Source organism: Equus przewalskii, chromosome 10, assembly GCF_037783145.1.
Source record: "Equus przewalskii isolate Varuska chromosome 10, EquPr2, whole genome shotgun sequence".
In the NCBI taxonomy this organism is placed as follows: Eukaryota; Metazoa; Chordata; class Mammalia; order Perissodactyla; family Equidae; genus Equus; species Equus przewalskii.
In genome coordinates this window covers 21,521,316-21,538,064 of record NC_091840.1, presented here as the reverse complement: position 1 = coordinate 21,538,064, position 16,749 = coordinate 21,521,316, and the positions used below count along the sequence as shown (strand labels likewise).

The 16,749-nt window shown below is 42.4% G+C and overlaps 3 protein-coding genes across 3 annotated transcripts; all 3 read right to left on the bottom strand.

Moving 5' to 3' along the window:
• Window positions 1–2,928: 2,928 nt before the first annotated feature.
• Window positions 2,929–3,760, bottom strand: LOC103544072 (keratin-associated protein 4-11-like). The gene has a single exon (XM_008510925.2). It carries the CDS (start codon window positions 3,668–3,670, stop codon window positions 3,230–3,232), a length of 441 nt encoding a protein of 146 aa, XP_008509147.1. The 5' UTR covers window positions 3,671–3,760; the 3' UTR covers window positions 2,929–3,229.
• Window positions 3,761–7,196: 3,436 nt separating this feature from the next.
• LOC103545176 (keratin-associated protein 4-2-like) lies at window positions 7,197–8,153 on the bottom strand. The gene has a single exon (XM_008511891.2). The coding sequence runs from the start codon at window positions 8,103–8,105 to the stop codon at window positions 7,503–7,505; it is 603 nt and encodes a 200-aa protein (XP_008510113.2). The 5' UTR covers window positions 8,106–8,153; the 3' UTR covers window positions 7,197–7,502.
• Window positions 8,154–13,964: 5,811 nt separating this feature from the next.
• On the bottom strand, window positions 13,965–14,837 carry LOC103542105 (keratin-associated protein 4-12-like). The gene has a single exon (XM_008509041.2). It carries the CDS (start codon window positions 14,792–14,794, stop codon window positions 14,339–14,341), a length of 456 nt encoding a protein of 151 aa, XP_008507263.1. The 5' UTR covers window positions 14,795–14,837; the 3' UTR covers window positions 13,965–14,338.
• Window positions 14,838–16,749: the final 1,912 nt, after the last annotated feature.

Below are 16,749 nucleotides of genomic sequence, written 5' to 3'. Positions count from 1 at the left end.
TGACTTTGCTCATGCAGTTTTTGCCACATGGGTGTCTACTTTTGATGCCATCAAATTTATTAATCTTTTCTTTTTTGGTTTCTGAGGTTGGTGTTATACTTTGAAAGGTCTTTCCAACTGTAAATTTGCATGAATATTGTCCCACAGTTTTTTCTGTTAAGTTCAAAGTTTCATGGTTTATATTTTCAAATATTTGATCCATTATGAATTTATACAGATATAAGATATGTGGTTTAAATGTTTTTAAAATCTGATGTGAACAGAGCCCAACGTCATTTATTAAACAATACATTTTTCCTCCACTGATTTAAAATGCCCCCTTTTCGTGTACTAAATTCCTTTATGTATTTGGGTCTATTTCTGGACTTGCTTTTTAATTCACTAGTGAGTTTCCGTGCACTGGTACTGCAATCATCAATGTATGATATTGATTGGCTCTTAATGGTTACAAGTCCCAGACCACCTCACTAGATGATGGCAATATGCTAGTGAACTCAAATATCTGTGTGGCAAAGCAGTAAATGTATCCTGGGTTTCCTGCCATGAGAAGGTAAATTGCGCCTGGCTGGAATCTGGAGCTGGCATTGTGAAGAATGCATTAGCCCAGTCTGTGATGGCATCCCAGTCTTGCTATGCTGGTTGCATTTCTTATAAAGGTCTTATATATTAGTCACAGCTGAAGCAATCAGAGGCTTGATCTTGTTTCATCACTGAGAGTCCACTCTTAACCTCTGGGAACTGTTGTCTCATATCCTGACCAGACAGGATTGTTAAAAGGGAGCTTGTGGGAATTAAATTTCCTGCTTCAGCTATGTCCTTAATCAGAATAGTCCTGTCTTGTTGCTTTCATGGAACTCAGTATTGCTTAGTGTTTGCTACCTAGGAGGGCTTGAGCCGTTCCAAAGGTACATATTTAGCATGGCCAAATAAAACCGAGTGAAAGGCATACTTAGTTAACGCTCTATTCACTTAAAGTTCATCCCAACTATATATTCAGGTAAAGTTGATGGGACCACAGAATAGTCACTCTGGTCACACTTTCCCATTCCTAACTTCATCTCTACCGTGGTTTTCTCTACCATGATATCTCTTGGATCACTTTTGGACCTTTTAGAGCACAGTAACTCTCCTGATGACAGTTAGTCTCAGGATGGCCATTGAGTGCCTGTACGTAGGAAGCCTAGAAAATTGCACGTGCCACCCTTTGGCTACTTCACCCAAACCATTGCCTAGGCCTCAGGCTGAGGGGTAACTGTTCCTCACCTGGGTACTGAGCCATCCCTGGTTGCTTTCCCTAAACTCTATCTATATGTTTTTAAATAGTCCTTTTTTTTTTTTTTAACCCAGATTCGGTGTACCATCTCGTTCCTGCCATAAAAACAAGTTCGTGTCATAAAAACAAGAAATTATAAGCCTTATATACTTTAATATTGAAAAAGACTGTGTGGAACCTACATACTTTGATTTAGCTCTAGCTAATAAAGTGTGATGTTAAAACCAGAGCCTGCGTCCTGTAATTAAGTTATCAAAGAAGAACGTATGGGAGCATAAAAGGTTTGTTAGTTCGTGAAAAGACAGGGCTGTACTCTGTAGAGCATTTCAGAGTAAGACGAGAGGGGGGAAGCTGAAAATGTAAGTGAGACATTTCTATAATGCAGTAACAATGTAACGCCGAACCTGTGTTGGGGGGACGCCCGCTTTATGTGCTTCTATCCAGTTTCTCTCTTGACAACTTAAGACTTTTTTTAAATTTTAGAAATAATAATCAATTCTTAGTTACACTTGTTAATTACTTGGAAACATAGCACAGCTAATATATAAAACTCTGACGTATGCAAATTTTGAATTTAAAATGTTTTCAATGTACTTCAGATTATGAACCAAAACTTATAGACGCTTATATTTGTATAAACATGGTGTTATTGTATATATTGTGACATATTTTAACAGCTAAGGAGGATCATTCTTACCTGAGTTTTGGTGACAAGAGAACTGAGTCTCAAAGAAATGTCCTTCCCATGTTCTCTTAAGTAAGACCGAGAAAGGGGATGAAAGTCTAAAATGGGAGAGTGAAACATCAGGAAGATGGAGAAACCTCAATAACGTGAGATGCAAAAATTGTGAAGGAGTCTCAGTCTGGAAATCTAAAATTTCAGCATCATTAATAAAAAGTTTGAAAAATTTTATAGAAAAGTTCCCATGGACTTAATAAATTTCCAGAAATCTGAATTTAGAAGGTATACTTAGTGTCTTGAAAGAGAGTTTTATGTTTAGAGAGGAAGGAAGGAAGGAAGGAAAGAAAGCAGGGAGAGAGAGAATGAATGAGGAAGGGAGAGAGGGAGGGAAAAGGTCCCTGAGCTGGGTGGAACACTCAAAATTTACACAACTAAGGAGGGCATATACTGGCAATAGAAATATTGTCAGTGAAATTTAGACGACTTTATGATGTTCAACTCACTGGAGTTTATGAGACATTGAGACATATACTACAACTAATTTTGAGTTATAGAGAAGAGTGAAACAATTATACACACTTTCTTTGTTGTTCTGTCAAAGAGAACACTGTGCAAAGGTAGTATTCTAGCCCAGGGTAGTGTTTCAAGAACAATAGCAATAAAATGATATTTATTGAGAGCTTACATCATGCGCCCCAGCCTGAGCTAAGTGCATTACATGGACTGTCTTTGAACATTTGAAGGACGTAACACATTACCCTCATTTCACAGAGAAGAAAACTGAGGCTTGAAGAGGTTAAGTAGCTTTGCCCATGTCATGCAACGAATGCCCAGTGGAGTCTCGATTCTGAGATAAGTAACTGCTCTTGAACACGCTTCCCTGCATTTGAAGCAAGACGGTCCTCAGTGTGAAGAGATAGGTAAAGACACACACACACATGCCAAATCTTTAACAAATCAGGAGATTTCAATATCAGGGGAAATGGCTGTTTATTAACAACATATGGAAATAATGTCACATGAGATCATCACAATCACTATATAATTAGGATGATCACAGTGCTTGTCTGAAAATAGACGCATTTGGGCCTGGGTTAAAATCATTTGATGAATGTGCTTTCATCTGTCATTTCCTAGAACTGAATACCAACTCTGAATGTCAAATCAGAAGAGTTGGCAGCTAAGAGTCCATTCCCCAGTCACTGGCTGGCTCCAGCAGATTTTATATGACTTGTGAGGACATCCATAGTGTGACAAAGATTACAGGCAGAGATTCAGCAGCAGGAAGAGGCACAGCACACAGGGCGGGGGCAGGTGGAGATGACACAGGTGGGCCGATAGCAAGTGGTGTGGCAGGAGACCCAGCCACAGACTGGGCGCAGACAGCAGGAGGGGCGGCAGCAACTAGGAATGCAGCAGGTGGGCTGGCAGCACTCAGACTGGCAGCACTGGGGCCTGCAGCAGCTGGAGATGGAGCAGCTGGGGCGACAGCAGCTAGAGATGCAGCAAGTGGGCCTGCAGCAGCTGGAACCACAGCAGGAGGGGCGGCAACAACTAGAAATGCAGCAGCTGGGGTGGCAGCAGGTGGGCTGGCAGCACACAGACTGGCAGCACTGGGGCCTGCAGCAGCTGGACACACTGCAGCTGGGGCGGCAGCAGGTCTCCTGGCCACAGCCCTGGTCAGAGCAGACGGAGCCACAACAGGAGCTGACCATGGCGTCAGAGGGTGGAGGTTCTGGGTGGGTTTCCAGGAGAGTGAGGTTCTTGAGTTTGAAAGTCTTCTTGTGCCACTGCCTCTTATATTCTGCCTGAACAGGGGGAGTTGTCAACGCATTTTGTTTGTTTTTGTTTACTTAACATTTAAGTAATTATCAGATTACATAATAATGTTTGTCTATTTAATGGTTTAAACTGGGAAACAAAATTTTCTTTTCCACGTGTGATAAATTCTATCTGATCTGCTTTTCCTCCTGATTCACACCCCCCGGCATCTTTTAGACCACTCTCTCCTCACGCTCCTCCAAAGCAGGCTGCCATGTGATATTTGGCATTTGGAATTGAATTTCTTACTCTTCCCTCCAGTATCCCCTACCAGGATGGGACTTAGGTGGTCGTATTTCTGGTTGTGCTTTTCTTCCAATGACCAATGGGGAAGAAGTCTCATCAACATAATGTGGCATCTAGCATGGGACGAGAGGAAAAGGCCCTATTTTGTGGGTCATTTTTGAACAATGAGGAAGGGCACAGCTCTGCGTGTATGCGACATTGGTGACCTCTACACCACTGGAATGGATTTCCTCGGATGTTTCAAACTTTGGGTCATGTTCCATATTCTAAAACCCCAGCAGGCAATTTGTGTATATGGTTCCTGTTACTATAACACATAGTTTATTAAATTGTTGGTTCCTGTCTTATATGTCATATATGTTGTATCTCTCCAGCCAGTCTCTTAGCTTCTGGAAGACATAGCCTCGTTTTTATTCCTTATCTCATTCTTAATTAAAAATATTTCCTCAAAGGAGAAAAAAAAAATGTGGAATAATCAGAATGTGCCACTTTTCCGAACTTACCTTGAGAGCTTAGAAATCTACAGAACAAGTTTTTTTGGATAAATTTGACATGTGAATGGATTTTAGTAAATTCAACGTTAATTACTATTTCTACATATTCTCCAGGTACGATAGTCCAACTTGAGCATGCGTCAGAATCATCTGGAGGGCAGATTAAAAATGGTTGGAAATACTCCCAGAGTCTCTGATCGCAAATTGGAGCTTGAGATTCTGCATTTCTAACTGGTACCCAAATGATGCTGATGCAGAAGGTCCAAGGACCACATTTGGAGACCTACTGCTTTATTCTGTTCGATCAAGCTTTGAGGAAGTGCCTGTATCAAGTTCCTGCCTTGTTTATAAAGCAGATTTGTTGAGTGGGTAATCTGAAGGACACACATTGCCGGGCACTGCAGTTACAAATGTGGTGTAGTCTCCTCTTGGGGAATTTACAGTTCAGTGGGAAGACCACACACACACAACTGTAATACAATGTGGTAAAGCAACATCGAAAGAGCTCATAGCAGTGTGATTTAACTAAAAGCATTGTGCTTAAGGCAAGTTAGCCAACATGCCAATTTGGGAAAGACATAGATTTATTCATAAATAAATATTTCTAGTCACTATTTTTAATTTACTTTTTATAATTTACTTTATGTTTTAAGTAAAATTTACATACATTGAAATGCACAAATTCTAAGTGTACTATTTGATGGGTTTTAATAAATGAATACATCCATGTAACCCTCACACCTATCAAGATAGACAACATTTCCACATACCAGAATGTCCCACGTGTCACCCCAGTAAACTCCCCCCTGCCACAGAGGCAACCACTGCTTTAACACTTTTTTTGACCATAGATTCATTTTTTTTTTTTTAAAGATTTTATTTTTTCCTTTTTCTCCCCAAAGCCCCCCGGTACATAGTTGTGTATTCTTCATTGTGGGTTCTTCTAGTTGTGGCATGTGGGACGCTGCCTCAGCGTGGTCTGATGAGCAGTGCCATGTCCGCGCCCAGGATTCGAACTAAGGAAACACTGGGCCGCCTGCAGCGGAGCGCGCGAACTTAACCACTCGGCCACGGGGCCAGCCCCGACCATAGATTCATTTTGATCTAGGACTTCAAACAAAGGAAAATAGTATAATTTCTTTTCTGTCAGGCACCTTTAGCTTGGCACACATCTGTGGGAATTGCTAACGTTGATGTGTGCATCACTAGTTCATTCAGAGCCGCACTAATGAAATACCAAAGCTTGATTTCAACTATTACCAATCAATTTCAAGGTAGGGTGACCAACTGTCCCGGTTTGCACAGAACTGAGGACTTTCAGTGTTAAAGTTAGGAAAGTCCCAGGCGAACACCCTCTGGTGACATCCTTACATGTCTTAATTAGGCTCATTTAAAGACCAAGCCCCTTGAAATATTTTTATCACAATAGCTTCCTTAGCAAACACTTGACTTACATGTTTTTATTTCATAGGCCTGCTTTTGCAGAGCTAGAGAACATGAGACACTTAAACAATTACATTGTGAGGCAACATGGTGTCCCGAAAGGAGAGATTTTCACTTGATTTGCCATATGTGAGATGCTGAGGAAAAAATAAAAACATTAAAGGAAAGAGTGTTTGATTACTGGGGGAAACTTTTCTATATAAATTCAGGGAGATTAGGAAAACTCCTTTGCAACAGCTACAAAAGCAGCGTACATTCCTGCTATAGAAACGGGGGTAGAGACTCAGCCCCTAGAGCAGTGGTTCACAAAGTTGGCTGTGTATTCGAATCAAACTGATGCCTGACTGCTGCCCAGAAAAATTCCGATTTAGTTGGCTTGGAGTATGACCTGGGTGTCAGAATTTTTTAAAGCTCCTCAGGTAACCTGAAGGCACAGGCAAGTTTGAGACCCATCTCCTAAAATGTCTATATTACATCAAATTGTATGATATTAAATTGGGAACAGAAGTAGCTAAAATAGTAAAATATAATTGGTAACATCTAAATAATAGAGGAAATGGTCTTGAATTTGAAACACCTAACTTCGAGTAATTTCAGATTGAAACATGATAATTCTCTTTACTCTTTTAGATCACTCTAATACCAAAACTACAGTCCTCCCTGGATGAGAACGATGAGAATGGAACAATGGGGTGTGAACCACAATGGAAAATTACTATAGACAGCGTGGTAAATTTTTTTTTAAAGCGAAAATCAAAACGAGGAGAGACATCACTCTGTATTCCTTGCTAAAATTCTTACCCATCGACCCAGGGATAGAAGGGATAGGAGCCAATATAGAATGATGTCAAGAGCAGATTACTCTTATAGGCAGCTGGGTTCAATCTCCCTGAGGACCTCTGGAGACTGGTACAACCTGCCCCCACTCGAGGGCAAGAAGCTGGCATATTTTTCCATCAACTCTCGTTCACTGACGGCGCGCTGCTCCTCGAGACTTCAACTCCCCTACTGGTGACCTGCCCAGAGCTTGCTCCTTCAGCCAGAGAAAGTGCTCAGGCAGAGTTCCAGGTGCTTGCTCTAAGAAACCTCTTCCTATATTAGAATGCGGAGAGCTGAGGGGCTAGGGGTGGAAAATGGAAATCACTTGCTATAGTCTACGCCTTCTGCAGAGAATGACAGAACAAGTGACAACTAAGGATGACAACTGAGGAAGGAAAAATAATGAGACACAATGCTCTTGTATTTGTATGCCTGGAAATTTAAGATTTATTTAAGATCTGGGAACATATCCATATGAGAAAATCTGGCAGGAAACAAATATATCAATTGGGATGGTTTGTTGGTTGACAGATTTGAGAGAAAATGTAAACTTTGTGTTCATTTGGGAGAGAAATAGTAACATGGCGGAGGGGGGCCAGTCTATTTGGAAGCCAGATTCAGTCTAAGAATCGGTTGGAAGTGAAATTTTACAATTGGCCTCGCATGATTCAGCTCACAGTTGGACCACAGCAAGAAGTGTGATTGATGGTACAGGACAGGGCAGTCAGCAGCAAGAACCACTAGAGCAGATGGGGCGGCAGCAGATGGTCGGGCAACAGCTGGGGCGACAGCAGCTAGAAATGCAGCATGTGGGCCTACAGCAGCTGGAACCACAGCAGGAGGGGCTGCAGCAGCTGGAGATACAGCAGGAGGGGTGGCAGCAACTGGAAATGCAGCAGCTGGGGCGGCAGCAGGTTGTTCTGCAGCAGGTGGTCTGGCAGCAGCTGGGGCGGCAGCAGCTAGAGATGCAGCAGGAGGGGCGGCAGCAGGTGGGCCGGCAGCACACAGACTGGCAGCACTGGGGCCTGCAGCAGCTGGACACACAGCAGCTGGGGCGACAACAGGTGGTCCTGCAGCAGGTGGTCTGGCAGCAGCGGGGGCGGCAGCAGCTAGAGATGCAGCAGGAGGGGCGGCAGCAGGTGGGCCGGCAGCACACAGACTGGCAGCACTGGGGCCTGCAGCAGCTGGACACACAGCAGCTGGGGCGACAACAGGTGGTCCTGCAGCAGGTGGTCCAGCAGCAGCGGGGGCGGCAGCAGGTCTCCTGGCAGAGGCCTTGGCCACAGCTGTGCTCAGAGCAGACGGAGCCACAACAGGAGCTGACCATGCTGTCAGAGGGTGGAGGTTCTGGGTGGGTTTCCAGGAGGGTGGGTTTGTAAGGTTTGAAGTCTCCTTGGCCCAGGTCCCCTTTTATACCCTGCTAAATGGCTGCCGCTATCAAACACAGCACTCTTTCCTTGTCATTGTTTGTCCTAATAAATAGGCGATTATCAAATTAGGCAAGTTTGTTTTCCTGGTAAAACTTTGCAAGATGGAAGGAAAACATTATTTCCTTTTCCTGATGTGTTAGGCTTCATCCCGTCGGCTCTTCCTGAATCTGCTCTGGCGTGTCCTTCTTGCTTTCCTTTCCTCAGAGAAAGCTGTCACGTGATGCTCTGCCTGCAGACGCTGTGTGTGTTAGTCTCACTTCACCCAGCCCATCGTGTCTACTCTTGGGTGGTAACGATTCTGTAGGCAGGCCCACATTCTCTTTGCTGACCTGGGAGGATAGAGCTGCATTTCAGTGTGATGGCTCACTCATGGTGGGTCAGGTGGGCACACGTTTGCATGTGAAACACGATCCTTGGCATGAGAATAAGACTATTAGGACATATTCTATCCCCTCCCCCCAACCTGACTGCGAATCATGGGACATTTTCTAGATTTTCTGATGGAAAAAACAACTGTTCTTAGCAAGAAAATTAAGTCGTGAAATTTTGGTGTCTTTTTTTTCCCATAGCTTCGTTGATATATGCTTAATATACAAAAAATTGCACACGTTTAATGCATAAACTTTGATAAGTTTGGACATATGCATACACCCACAATACCATCACCGCAACTATGGCAATAAACATATCCATCACCTCCAAAAGATTTCTTGAGTCCCTTTGCTTTTTCCCATGGTAAGAATGCTTAGCACGAGATCTATCCCCTTAACGCGCGTCAAGTGCACCGCATGGTATTGGTCACTATAGGCGCAGTGCTGTAGAGCACATCTCTAGACCTTATTCGTCCTGCATAACTGTAACTTTATACTCAGTGAACATCAACCACCTAGTCCCTCTTCCCTCCATGGCTGGAAACCACCATTTGATTCTCTGCTTCTCTGAGCTTGACTATTTTGGATATCTCACATAAATGGAACCATGCAATATCTGTCCTTCTGTGACAGACTGACTTCGCTTAGCATAACGTCCTCCAGATCCATGCATGTTGTCCCAAATGGCCGAATTCCCTTCTTTTTTAAGTCTTAACAATATTCACTTCCATTAATGTATCAATGTTGACATTCAAGGCGTAATGGCAATAAGAGGTTGGCAGTAAGTGTGGACTTGTACTGGGTCACGGTCATGTGAAACGTGTGCCTTTTTCATTACAAACTGCTTCAATCTCTTCCGATAGATGTGCAGTGGTTATTTTAGACCAGCAATTCTCAATCTCTTTTTCTTCCCGCTACCGGGAGCAACATGGTTCATTTTGGTGATAATATTATGACTGAGGAAGAGGTGTTGAGGGGAAATATGACCTGAGGGTGTGTGTAGTTAGTTGGGAAGTAAATTTTCCCAAGAAGTTTAGCTATATTTACTCCTCCTGAATCTCATGCACCATGTTGCATTCAAAACTACTCCTTTCAATCTAAGAAAGGCTCTGACATTTCATCCTGTTAGATTTAGCCTCTTGTGCAAGGATGTCTGAAGCATTTGGAACCATGATTCTGTCATTCAACATGTTCCGTCTCCCCCTACCTCGTGGCCTACAAATATTTTGATGAACGTGATACCGACCCTGATATCAGTTTCCCCACATTAAACCCAGCATATATGGGGTTAAAACCAAAACACTCATTCCCTGCTTACTCTCTGGCTTCCTGGCTCCAGAATCCACTATCCTCCATGGAGACAGACACCTTCAAGGACAAGCACCTGGACTATCTCCTCCCGCAAAGAGATAGGGGCTGGTGGGAAAGCTGCTGACCAGCAAGGTCATGAGCTCCCTCCTGTCTGCAAGTAGTCTCAAGGCCAAAGACAGGCTGGTGGGAAAGCTCCGACCAGCAAGGCCATATGCTCCCCTCCCCTACCTAAAACTCCAAATAAAAACCCTTCCTTTTAGCTTTTCGGGGAGTTTGGGATTTCAGCATTAGCTGCCCTCTCTCCTTGCTCAGTGCTGTGCAAAAATAAAATTCCTACTTTCTTCCACCACCCCCGGTGTCAGAGATTGGCTTGCTGCGCAACGGGTGAGCGAACTCACTTCCGGTTCGGTAACAAACATATTTTATGAAAAGACTCTCAACAAAGTTGAGATGTCCATGGCTCTGTTCTCAGAAAGATCAGTCCAAGACAGGCATGACTACTCAAAAACTACCTTAAAGTTGAAAATGATATGTATTTGGAAGAGCATAGTACACAGACAGGATTTCACAGTAAGTGTCCTCCTCTCTTTCTGGATTTCCTTGACCGCCAAGAGGAAAAATGTATATAAAGAGTCAACCAATGTGCTGGCAGTTATCCTCATTTTTGGAAACACTAGTCAGCTCGTCACATGGCTGCTGTATGTGAGAGACTGACTTGCCCCAAAAAACTGCAAGGAGCTGGTATAGGATAAGTGGGCGGCTAATGGCGGGAAACAAATTTTGACTCACCATGGTGAAGCTGCTTTATGGAATGCCTTCCTCCGTATGGTCAGTGGAGGGATTTAAGTGTAAGCTCGTGTTGCAGAGGGAGACTCAAGGACCAGGTGGAGGAGACTGGATGAAAGGACTTTGAGGATCCCTTTCTACCTTAAGGCGCTCATAAGTCTAATAAACTAAACTCCTTGTTATGCTTTTTTGTTCCTAGCAAGTTTCTTCTCCTGTCCTGGCCCCAATTTCCAGGTTGACACAACCAGCGTGATCATACCCTGGGCTCCTGGTTTAACCTCTGCTCGGAAGTCTGGCTGATTTGAGTCTGCCTTGCATATAACCCTGATGAACCCAGATACAGCATTTTGTTGGAGAGATGCTGGAAACACCTCACTCTCTGAAAATCACTGGGTTGGGGGTCTCTAATGTGACTTTCAGTTCTACAAATCCATACATTTATGATGATTTTTTCAATTCTCTTTTACTTGACTACTCATTGTTCTCCTTTCTTCCTCCTATCAATGTTCATGTTTATATTTTAGAATTTATACTTGTTCTCAGATTTAGTCATGGAAAGGCACATTTTTAAGAGTGTTCACTTTTATAGGATATAATATATCCCTTTGTTCATCCAAAGAAGGATAGAATTAGAAACAAAATACCCAGTCATAAATGCCCAAAAGATAAGCCTGGCTGAGATAAATTAAGACTTAGGAAAGTGTTACAGAACTCTTGAAAAATTATTTTTCCCTCCCGGTACGTTGGTGGATGATGCTAAATCCAGTAACGCCCTCTTAACCCTGAACATAACTAAGTAGACTACAGAAATAAACGCAATCTGTGCTTCTATATATTTAGCAACGTATTTTACCTGCTTCATTCCTATCTACCTTTCAAAATTTAACTGAGACATAAACTGATGATTATACCAAAAAAGTGCTATTTAGATTCTCAGAAGAAAAGAGTGATTCTCTTGCAAGAAAGACTAAAATATTAACACCCTTTAATCCAAGAAGAAAATAAAGACGTTTATGATGAAAGTTTTAAAAGCCATAAGGAATAAGAGATAAAGGACATAAGGACAAATTTACTAAATCGAACACTGTTAGAATTAGACAGCGTCTTGAAACTGAAAAGTTGCAATGTTTGTCTCCAAGTATGAAGCCTCAATACATTTTTCCAAATAAATAAATAGATACATACATACATACATGCATACATAAATCTGAACTTGGAACAGCCTAGACGTCCTTCAACAGGTGAACGGTTGAACAACCCAAAGTGTGGTACATCCATGCTGTAGAATATTACTCAGCAATAAAAAGCAGCAAGCTATTGATACGCTGAACAACTTGCGTGATCTCAAGGGAACGATGCTGAGTGCAAAAAAGCCAATCATCAAAGGTTACATACTGTAAGAGTCCATTTGCAGAACACGCTTGAAATAAGATTATAGAGCTGGAGAACAGATTAGTGGTTGCCAGGGGTCATGGATGGTGAGTAACAAGGAGTGGGCAATGGGTGTGTTTATACGAGGATAACACGAGAAGGCCTTATGGAGACATAACTACTCTCCATCTCGATTGTGATGGTGGTTACACCAATCCATACACATGGTAAAATTGCATAGAACCACACACACACGTGCAGGTAAAACCGGTAAAATTTGAACAAATTCTATGGATGGCACCAAGGACGATTTCTGAGTTTTGATATGTACCATAATTCCATAAAATGTGACCACTGGGGGAAACTGGGTCGAGGGACCACAGGACTTTGCTGTCATTTTCTTTTCAACTTTCCATGAATCTGTAGTTGTTTCAAAATAAAATTTAGAAGAAAAAAAAAAAACAAAAGAGGCTAACTGGAGGTAAAAGAGAGGATGCCTTTATGTGTCTACCATGCACCTTTATCTCAATGAATCTTTATGACAACTTTGTTTTTTTCCCTTCAATCAATCGAGTTTTGTTTGAGAAATGAAAGGATTCTTGTTGATAGGAGATAGTCTGAAAATTCTAGTCTGCTGCCTTGAAGTCAGATACACACGGCTTTTTAAAAAATTATTATTTTTTGGTTAAGTGTAAGAATACTTAACATAAGACATAACCTCAGAAAATTTTAAGTATACAAATCAGTGTTGTTAGCTATAAGCACTGTGCTGTATTGTAGATCTCCAGAACTTACTTATCTTGCATAACTGAACTTCGTTCCCTTTGAGCAACATCTCTCCATTTCCTCCTTCCCTCAACCCCTGGCAATCGCCATTCTACTCTCTGCTTCTATGAGTTTGGCTATTTTAGATTTCACATGTAAGTGAAATCGTACAGTATTCTGCATATGGCTTATTTCACTTAGCATAATGTCCTCCAGGCCCATCTGTTGTAGCAAACAGTAGGATTTCCTTCTTTTTAAAGGTTGAGTAATATTCCATTGTACATATACACCACATTTTCTTTATCCATTCGTCTGTCAATGGACACTCAGATTGTTTCCACATCTTGGCTATTGTGAATAATATTGCAATAACCATGGGGATGCAGCAATCTCTTTGAGATTATGATTTCAATTTCTTTGGATTAATACCCATAAAAGGGATTGCTGGATCCTATGGTAGTCCTATTTTTAATTTTTTGAAGAACCTCCATACTGTTTTCCATAATAGCTGTGCCAATTTACATTCCCACCAACAGTGTACCAGGGTTCTCTTTTGTCCACATCCTCATCAACATTTGTTCTCTCTTGTTTATTTTAATAATAGCCACCCTAACAGGTGTGAGGTGATATCTCATTGTGGTTTTGATTTGCACTTCCCTGATGATTAATGATGTATGACAACCTTGATAGGTGGGTATTGTGATCCTTCCTTTAGAGAAAAGCAATCCTAGGTTGAGAGAGCTTACGTAACATGTCCAAGATCATAGCTGGTATGCAGTACCATCAAAATTCAGACCTAATTCTCAGTCCCAAATCCACGGGCTATCCTCTGTACTGAGCTTCTCTATTTAATTGGTTTAAATCAATTCATGGATTACAGTTTACTGAGGACCCTTTTTTTGGTAGCAGTTATAATCCATAGCTCTCATATTATATGCATTAGGTTCAAAGATGCCTTCCTTTGAACCTTTTTTAATTTCTGCTGTGAGATTGATTCTGGTCTAGATAAAAATCTCATTGGCAAGTGCCAACCTAATTTTTCTATTGTAGGGTCCCCTGAGAACATGCACTCCCGTGTTGTGCAGAAAAAGAGACAGCACTATGCAGTGAACATTTCATTAATAAGAAATAAAGAGAGATGAGCAATTTTAGTGCCTTTGAATGCTAAAAAGTTTTATTGGGGAACATGAAGCAATTCCACATGAAAATGGATTCCATAGAAAAACATTAGAAAGAAAAAATCTAGAAGGGGAACATTTGAAGACTCCTACATTTTAAATCAGAATTAGAAATTCTAAAACAATTCGATGCAAAATCTGGCTGTAAATTCTGATTCACTAGTAATAAGATGTTTCTACAAAAGAGAATAAATAATAATATAGACACCAAAAGTTTCCAAATCAGTCCATGGGTGTGTTTGTAAATTCATGATATTAAGGAAGTGCCACATGTTTTATTGAATTAGACACTCGCTGCCTGGACTGAAGGATGGGGACAAGGAGGTTCATGAATCTAGAGCAGGACACTCAGCAGTAAGAACGGCCGAAGCAGCTGGGACGACAGCAGGTTGTTCTATAGCAGGTGGTCTGGCAGCAGGAGGGACGGCAACAGCTCGACACATAGCAGCTTGGGTGGCAACAGGTGGTCCTGCAGCAAGGGGGCTGGCAGCAGGTGGGCTGGCAGCACACAGATTGGCAGCACTGGGGCCTGCAGCAGCTGGACACACAGCACCTGGGGGGGCGACAACAGGTGGTCCTACAGCAGGTGGTCTGGCAGCAGCTGGGGCGGCAGCAGGTGGTCTGGCAGCAGCTGGGGTGGCAGCAGCTGGATGCACAGCAGCTGGGGCGGCAGCAGGTGGTCCTACAGCAGGTGGTCCTACAGCAGGTGGTCTGGCAGCAACTGGGTTGGCAACAGGTCTCTTGGCAGATGCCTTGGCCACAGCTCTGATCAGAGCAAACAGAGCCACAACAAGAGTTGGCCATGGTGTCAGAGGATGGAGTTTCTGGGTGGGTTTCCAGGAGAGTGTATTTCTTGAATCTGGAAGTCTTCTTGCTCCAGGTCCCCTTTTATACCCTGCTGAGGAAAGTCTTCGCTTGTTATTGTTTACCCACAAAAGTAAGCAATTGTTAAACTAGGCAATTACATTTTCCAAGTTGGGTGGAAAACATCACTTCTTTTTCCTGGTGGATTAGGATTTATCCCATTGACTCTTCCTGCATCACACCTTAGCTGTCTTCCTTTGTGTGCATCACCTTCATTCGGATCCTGGTCAAATATTCTAAGCTGAATGTGTTGATTACTGCTCCATCTACTCTTTCCTCCTGAATCACCTCCTGTCATTCCTTCCTTGAAGGCATCATCTATGTTTCTAGATCCTGCAGCTCCTTCCGCAGAGCACTTATTTGTGGATTTTGACATGGGCGAGTCGAGGTGTCAGTTTACCCCACGTGTCAGTCTTACCAGGCCCTCAATTTGTGCAGCATTCCTTATGGAAGAGAGATTTAGTTACAGGTCCGATCCAGATATAAGGAAATCTTGGAAGGATAGAATCTTAACATGGAAAAACATGGTAAAATCCATCAGTGTGGTCAGTTGTAAAGAAAAATAGTCAGGCAGGAGGTCAGGAGAATCCCCAGGACACCCTGACTGTGTTCTCATCCCATTTCCTGGACTTGAAAATATTGGCAGATTTCCTCTTTTTATTTTTTATTTTATTTTTTAAGGTTGGTCCTGAGCTAACATGTGTTGCCAATCTCTTTTTTCCTTCTTCTTCTTCTTCTTCCCCCCAAATCCCCCCAGTACATAGCTGTATATTTTAGTTGTGAGTCCTTCTAGTTGTGGCATGTGGGATACCATCTCAGCGTGGCCTGATGAGCGGTGCCATGTCTGCACCCAGGATCCGAACCAGCGAAACCCTGGGCCGCCAAAGTGGAATGTGTGAACTTAATCACTCGGCCATGGGGCTGGCCCCAGATTCCCTCTTTTTAAAGAACAAATTTATTTGAAATGGACATAGCCCTTCAGAAATCACCACTATTAATAACAGTGCTTATGTTACTGAAAATATTTATATTTATATTGAAAATAGAATATTCAGTGTAACCTCAATTATGTAAAAAAGTATGTAGGAAAACATTGACATAATTACCAGAAATATTAATAGTAATTATCTCTGATTGATAGACTTATGGAAAACTTTTTCTTCTGAACAATTTTACCTTCCACTTTTTTCTTTGATGACTTGTTTTTCTTTTGTAAACAGAAAAAAAATTAAAGAAAACTTTGTTGTGCTGCTATACTATTTAGAGATCTCTACCATGACCCTCCGGGGCTGGGGAGTAGGGGGGTTCCAGGCCAGCATGATGCTCAGCCTGTAGCAACAGTTCAATTGTACTGGTTGTTAAGATACTGAAGTTCCATTTACGACTGCCCTGAGCTCCTTGAAAGATTGAAAAGGAGATTGAAAGGAGAAAAGCAAATGTAAGTTTAAGAACATCTATATCTCCTGTATACATGGCAGATACCCAGAAAGCTGAGTGTCCCCATCAGTGCCACATCCCTGTGACCCAGCAAGGAAAGGTTAAAGCCAAGAATATGAGGGAGGGCTTTAGGCTCCTCCTCCAGGGCTAAGCCTGACGTCCATTCTGATTAGTTGGTGACTTTAAACTACTGGTTTTCAAATATTTTGAGTCTCACTCCTGCCCTGGAATGCCGACTCACAAACCTGAGGCTGCCCAGAGCTACATTTCACAAGAGAGCGTTCAACAAAGAAATATGCGTTTAAGCTGCTTAGGAAGCAGGAGAGCAGTGCCTCACCAGAGGGAAGGGGCTTGCTGTGAACTAGAAGAGAAGCCACAGAGTCCTAGCCAGGAGGCCAGTTACTAGACTTTGTTCTCAGTTCCCCTCTGGATGGTCTGACTCGGAAGGTCTGGGGAGG

What these genes read in the sequence shown, in the direction of transcription:
- LOC103544072 (XM_008510925.2), bottom strand. Translation starts at nt 3,670, where the DNA reads ATGGTCAGCTCCTGTTGTGGCTCCGTCTGCTCTGACCAGGGCTGTGGC.
- LOC103542105 (XM_008509041.2), bottom strand. Translation starts at nt 14,794, where the DNA reads ATGGCCAACTCTTGTTGTGGCTCTGTTTGCTCTGATCAGAGCTGTGGC.
- LOC103545176 (XM_008511891.2), bottom strand. Translation starts at nt 8,105, where the DNA reads ATGGTCAGCTCCTGTTGTGGCTCCGTCTGCTCTGAGCACAGCTGTGGC.